Source organism: Pinus tabuliformis, chromosome X (assembly GCF_031772625.1).
Source record: "Pinus tabuliformis cultivar Carrire ecotype Pingquan chromosome X, CPIR1, whole genome shotgun sequence".
NCBI classification, from domain to species: domain Eukaryota; kingdom Viridiplantae; phylum Streptophyta; class Pinopsida; order Pinales; family Pinaceae; genus Pinus; species Pinus tabuliformis.
The window spans coordinates 31,498,409-31,505,494 of NC_142308.1; the positions used below are offsets into that span (position 1 = coordinate 31,498,409).

The window sequence follows — 7,086 nt, forward strand, 5'->3', positions numbered from 1 at the left end:
GACCTGTTGGTTCTAGAAACAAGACAAAGCCCCCACATTATTATAAGCTGAGAGAGCCTCATGCTCTCCGCGCCAATATGATTTAGATCTCGAATAGCTATGATTTGGGAGAAAATGTTGCTACCTTTGCCTGAAGAAGACAACAGGGAATCTTTGTGTAGCCAGTGTGTATGGCTAGTGAATCTTTGTGCTAGTGTGGAGCCAGAGCCACTGACTGAGCCTAGGAGCATGTGAGCTCGGAGCCAAAGCTGTAAGCTCGATGGTGTGCATAGCGGTGAGCTCTGTGTGTTAAGATCCAAAGGAGGGCTCGGTGGTTGTGAAGGGAAAGTGGAGTATGCCCTGTTGTTGACGTTGTTGGAGAGCGTTGTTTCCAGTGGAGTGTCCACTGAAGAGGGTTGTGCTGCTCGTGACGCCTGTGTGGCGCAGAGAGTGATCCAGTGGAGTGTTGGCATATGAGAGTGTCTCCAACCAAGTGTTCATTGATGAAGATCGTGTTGACCGTGACACATGTGTGGCGTAGATCCAGTGGAGTGTTGGCAGATAGGAGTGTCAGCAACCGAGTGTTCGTTGAATAAGGTTGTGTTGATCGTGATGCCTGTGTGGCGCAGAGAGTATCCATGTTTGCAGATAGGAATGTCTGCAACCGAGTGTCCTTTGATGTCTAGTGTGGCACCTGTGTGGCACAGAGAGTATCCAGTGGAGTGTTCACATATAGGAGTGTCTGCAACTGTAATAGATCTGACTTGCAAATATATGATAATAACAAATATACCCAAAAATAACAAGATCAACCCAATAATATAACATGAATATTCTTCTTTATTGATCAAACCATTGAGGTAGGGCAACAACATACAATCACTCCTTAAGGAAGGAGAACACTCCACAAGCCATATGCTTGTCAATACAATAATCCTTGACATCTCTCAATGGAGAGTCTCTAGTCTCTATATATGATTCATACATAAAATGCCATGGGTCATTAGCATTGTTCTCTCAATACCATATAACTAATACCATGGGCTTACTTTATAACTAGGGCCCATCCCATTATTACATTATTCCCTTGGGTACCTCCCTCTGTACCCCATACTATCCCCCCTAGGTATATTACATTCCACCCCCCTTAAACGTGTTTCGTCTCTGAAACATAAGAAGAATGGAAATAATAAGATCTACTCAAAAGAGTAGTCCACGGGTACCATGCACGTGCATCTAGCCATCCAAGAGAAAGGTGAACACTCGATTTAGTTGGTGCCTTGCTCGCTTGAGATGGAAGTTGACCTTGGCGGCTCTTCGGTGTTGATATGTTGTGGGTGGATCGTCGCTCCTCTCTATCTGTCATGCGGGGGTTGTTGTCCTTATGGTTAATTTGTTGCCATCGTGTTGGTTGTTTTCTTGCGGGGTGATGTGGGTGGTGATACGCTAAAGTTTTAACCAACAGTATATGTTTCTTTAATTCCCCACCTAATGGAGCCTGATTGGTATCTGGTACATATTGTGGCACCTATTGTTGTTGCTTATCTTCCAATATTACTTCAACCACAAATTCCTCATTTGATGTATCAGTACCTGTAACATTTTTGGCTTCAACCTCCTTGGACTCTACTTGTTTATTGATGGAAATATCCTGTAAAGTAATTTTCTTCCTTTTATACCAAAGCTTCAGGAATTTCTTCTGCACATTAATATTGATAGTACCAACAGATTCCATCCAAGGGTATCCCAAAACAACATCCAGATTAGCCATATCTGAAGCATAAAAATCAAAATGCAATACATATTTATCTATAGAAATCTTCAAATCTTTATAAACTTGAACATCCTTATTATCAACCTGGGTGTTTTCCATGTGTTTTGTTGGAACTTGCAGTTTTTTGTCAAATTAACATTTATAAGATTTTGCTTGCAACTGGGATTTATAGACACAATGATCTTCTCTTTCTGAATATATCCAGAACCTGTAATAAGGAGATACCAGTAGAAAATAACCCCATATGTTTCTCATTAACTTGTTTTCTAGCATGAGACCATTTGTCTAAAAGGAAATTTTCAAATTCTTCATCTGAAAGTTTGTACAACTTCTTGATATCAAGTGATCTCCACCATATGGCAGCCTCACCTTACAAACCAAACCATACAATACCTTTCCAATATTTCCCATAGATGGACTTTTCACAGCTTATGAATTCTTCAATAGCGGGGCCATCATCTTTTCCAGTAAAAACAACATCCTTTCTAGAAGCCATGAAGAGGGTTTTGAAAAAATCACTTACTTGGTGAAAATTTAAAAGGGCCACAGTTCGGTAAATATTGCTTAGAATCCTTATTATGACCTGTTTTCGAAAATGGAATGACCATTCTGCATCTTCCCATGTGATAGAAATCCCGATCTAGGCACTGGAATTTAATATTTGCGCTGCAACAGTCCCGCCATCACAAAATTTTCTGAAAAAAGAGCTGATTTTAAATCAGCGATATCTCCCTCATCCAGACTCCGATTCGACCGATTTGGTTTTTGGAAATTGGGTAATTTTTCAAGAGGATCTCATATTTGCAATTAGTTTCTGAAATTTCACTACAAAAATAACAAAAATTAATTGGAGTTCTACCGTCCACAAATTTTCATCAAAAATTTTCTACAACACAGCTGATTTGTAAATCAATGATATTTTCCTCATCCGGACTCCAATTCAGCCGATTGTTTTTTTGAAATTGGGTATTTTTTCGCAAATAATCCATATCTGCAATTGTTTTTTTCAAATTTTACACCAGAAGTTTCAGATCTGATCTGCAAACTGGCTGCCCCAAAAAATTCCTGCAAAAATAAAAATAAAAATAAAAAATATCTCTCTGCTTGCCCAAGAAAGTGCTCTAATACACCTTGTAATAGATCTAACTTGCAAATATATGAGAATAACAAATATACCCAGAAATAACAAGATCAACCCAAGAATATAGCATGAAAATGCTTCTTTATTGCTCAAACCCTTGAGGTAGGGCAACACCATACAATCACTCCTTAAGGAAGGAGAACACGCCACAAGCCATATGCTTGTCAATACAATAATCCTTGACATTTCCCAATGGGGAGTCTCTAGCCTCTATATATGATTCATACATACAATACCATGGGTCATTACCATGGTTCTCTCAATACCATATATCTAATACCATGGGCTTACTTTATAACAATGACCCATCCCATTATTACATTATTCCCTTGGGTACCTCCCTTTGTACCCCATACTATCCCCCCTAGGTATACTATAGCAACCAAGTGTCACTGATTAAGACCGTGATGCCAGTGTGGCATAGATTGCAGAGAATATCTAGTGGAGTGTCAACAAATTGGAATGTATGCAACACTGTGTCCACTGAAGATTGTTGTGTTGTGTGAAATCAACAGCAAAATATGAAATCCCCCTTATCAATTTTTTTATTATGTATTATTGTAAGCCTTAACTAAGACTGAGACCAACATGCACTTTAAAATTTAGGTCATCATGATTAAATAGAGGTTTGTTAGAATATTAATCAAGACACTAACAAACCCTGTTCTTATAACGGTGGTAGATGGAAGTTGGTGGCAAGCGGCAAAGTCAGCAGGAGCAGTTGAAGAAATAATGGCAGATTACTGTAGAATCTATGGTTGTCTGGTGTATAAATTGTCATGTGTTGAATGAAATGTTCAAGCTCACTTTGGTGAGTCTTCCCACTTCCATCAATTGGTATCAGAGCTGAGATTGTGTGGTGTGAGCATTGTCTAAAGGCATTTTTGAACCTACTGTATGTAGAGAAGAAGGGAAGCTTGCAGAGCTTGAAGTGTTTTGTGTTATGTCACTCTTTAAAATGAATGTCTCATTGGATTGACGATGGCTGAAGATTTGACTTGAGAGACGACATGGCTCTCTCCGTAATGGTGTGCGTGTAATGGTGTCACACCAGTTATAGCTTGGAAAGAAAGCCGAATTCTTTAAGATCTGTGTGGAGAAGGTTGTGTCAGTCGCATGAGCCCACAACGAGAAGCAGAGCCCACTGTACTATTCAGAGGAGTCTAAATAGTTGTATGGAGAAGTGCATGTGTTTTAGCCCTATCCAAGAGGATTATTTTTTTCTATATTTTGATTATGGAGAAATTCTATATTGTAGGATCTTATTTTTGGCTATAATTTGATTATGATTTTCATTATAATAGATTATGCATTCACCATTTTTTAAAACAAAAGAATATCCCTTTTAAATAACTTGCCCCACACTCAAAAAATTATGTGTTAAACCAAGAACACATAAAACACCATTAATATGTTTTATTTTTCCTTGTTGTCTTTCTGCAATTACTTCTTTACCTTTAACTTACACTAGCTCATGATCTCCTATAAAATATTCAAATTTAGTAGATTCATCTATCTTTACAAAGTTATCTTTGTTTCCTGTCACGTGATTTCTACAGCCACTATCCAAAAGCCATACCTTCTTGGAAACCTTATTTGCTGAATCACAAGCTAAAAATAAAGTTCCCACATCTTCTTTTACTTTAGAAAAGTTGGCTTGTTGTTTTTTCGAGCAATTACTTTCATAATGGCCAAATATTTTACGATAAAAACATTGAAGTTAGAATTTTCTAGATATTTTAACTCAATCATTACTTTTGTTACCTATTACTTTGTTGTTTGTAGGAAAACTTATTCTTAAATCTCTACCTCCACCATACACTTGTCCTTTTCCTCTTCCATGAGTGGTCAGATTTTTCTCATGGGAAATTTCTCAAATTCATGATGTTTATCTCCAAAAATTGCCTTTTGCTTGAAAATCCTACTCAAAATATTTTTCAAGGTATCTACTCATAATTTTTTCATGATATAGAAGAGATCCCATAAGCTCATTCATAGGAAATTGAGTTAAATATTTAGACTCTTCAATAATAAAAACAATGGGATCAAATTTTGTAGGAAGACTTCTTAGAAAAACTTCAAAATTATTTTGATCTCTTAATTCTTCTCCATATGATCTAATTTGATTCGCTATTCCCATAACTAAAGTGAAAAAATATTGCATAGACTCATAATTTTTCATGTAAAGAATTTCAAATTCTCTTATGAGAGATTGCAATTTTACAACTTTGAGGTTATTTCTTTCTTGATATGCTTGTTGTAGCACATCCCATGCCTCCTTTGATTTGTTGTTGCAAAAATTCTTGGAAAATTAAAATCATGCAATGTCTTCTGAGTCCTTTTTTCAATTTTCCCTCAAAATTTCAGTCTCATACGATTTTCCCAAAAAATTTCCGAATGCCTATATGCCAATTTTCCCAAAACTTTTGCAATGCCTTTTGAGTCTCATAAGATTCAAATTTCGATTGGATAACAATTTATAAATTTACAATATTTAGTTAAAGGTTTCTTATTTCAACTTTAGGTGGAGGTAAGGGGGTTGACTCTTTCTTTTTAAATATTATTTGAGGGTTGAGATTATCTCTAGGGTGAATATGCCAAGAATATCTTTCGTCTTAGTTCTCAATCTATGGCTCTGTCATGAGGGAACCTGGAGTGACGAGTCCTTAATGTGGTTTCACTTGCCGGATTGTGCGTTACAAAAGGACGGTCTCCATGTTTCATTATCCACCACCTTTGTTTGGGAGTCCTCGGGCAATGAAAGGACCACACCAACATCACAATATCCAGGCCCCTCCTCGATTGCCCTCATCTCTTTCCATGTCTGCGAGGAGTTTTCACTGGCCAAGGTGAGAAGCTATAGAAAATAGTGGAAAATTGTTAGAATAATATTCACACCTGATCGTATGATGGCGATAGTTGGCGGGGAGGCGATGGAGAGTAAACGGATTTAAATATGAAGTAAATGGTAGTCTGTGGAATCCTTGTAGATTCTCGGGCTGGTTTTTGTATAATTTATGTGTTTGGTAATTCAATAGACAAGCTCATGTAGTCAGTTTCAAGTTTCTGGCTGGTATGAGAGCCGACGGTTTCGGCTGTGGCTTCCATTTGACAAAGAGCGAGAATTGTGGGCAGGTGTGCTGCAAAGATACAGTGGAAGAAGCATTGAGGAGTCATGAGGTTTGTGTGCTTATTATGCAATATTAGAGACTCTGCCCATGTTTCTCTATAAATCTCAAAATTTCGCAGATGATTTGGATTGTGTAGTTCGTCTGTGTGAATTCGAGGAGTAGATAGCTCGTCGCTTTGTGGTGGTGTCGTTGAGCACCATATGTGGAGCTAAGAGACGTGAAGGTCACCAATTAGTTAAATGGGAATGAAGAGGGCTTGGCATTTGTAAAGAAGCCAAGGCAGCCCTAAGCATGGAGATATGTGGTAAGGCCTTGGTGATGAATGAAGAGATAACAACTGTTGTGTATTAGTCGAGCCTCCTAAACAAGCAGGAAGGTGTCATTGCTCGTAAATGTGATATTAAACATTTACCAGTGCAAATTAATTAGAAGCACTCATATTTGTGACAAAAATTGCAACTAGAAAATTGTGTATGATAACTACAATTGCATTTGTAGTTTCCCCCCTATCAGCAGAAGAGCAACAAACAATGAGAGGAGTGGTCCGCAGGAGGGCCGAGTTAGACTTTACCGAAGGTGGCTGCGCATCTAAGTGCAGGCGGGATGCTTTCACACATCATGATCAATCGCCTTTTGAGCGTTCATTTTTTGTCGTGGCTAGGATTTGCAGCCAACCCAGTGAGAAAGCCAGATTTTTTGGTGTAACATCCAGTGAAGGAAAGTCGTAAGGTCATGGAGTAGCATGAAGAGAGGAGACAATCGTGGCTTTAGATGTTGTTGCGAGGCACACACATTGGTGAAGGGTTGTATTGTTATCACTATTGGTTGTTGTGATGAGCATGCTATTGTGGTTGTGGAGACCTGGGCTAGTGAATCTATGTGCCAATATGGAGCCAATAAGCAAGCCAAGTATGTGTGAAGCATAGAGAGAATGGATTTTGATCATTGATTTCTCAGGCCATGTGAGTTGCTGCAAAATTGTGTAAAGCCCAAGTTGCTTGGCATTGTGGAGCTTGGAAGATGGAGCTGAAGTTTAGATTTATAGTGTTGGACCGCTGCAA

General features: G+C 38.4%; 1 protein-coding gene across 1 annotated transcript; it reads left to right on the forward strand.

Annotated features, from left to right (window-relative positions):
- The first annotated feature begins 5,651 nt into the window (after positions 1-5,651).
- On the forward strand, positions 5,652-6,753 carry LOC149138172 (uncharacterized). The gene is made up of 4 exons (XM_089450272.1): positions 5,652-5,743; positions 5,933-6,074; positions 6,188-6,248; positions 6,524-6,753. Exons 1-4 carry the CDS (start codon positions 5,652-5,654, stop codon positions 6,751-6,753), a joined length of 525 nt encoding a protein of 174 aa, XP_089306398.1.
- Positions 6,754-7,086: the final 333 nt, after the last annotated feature.

Coding starts and splice junctions, on each gene's coding strand:
- LOC149138172 (XM_089450272.1), top strand. CDS start 5,652: ATGAAAGGACCACACCAACATCACAATATCCAGGCCCCTCCTCGATTG. Junction 5,744..5,932: donor AGGAGTTTTCACTGGCCAAG/GTGAGAAGCTAT, acceptor GTAATTCAATAG/ACAAGCTCATGTAGTCAGTT. Junction 6,249..6,523: donor TGGAGCTAAGAGACGTGAAG/GTCACCAATTAG, acceptor TTGCATTTGTAG/TTTCCCCCCTATCAGCAGAA.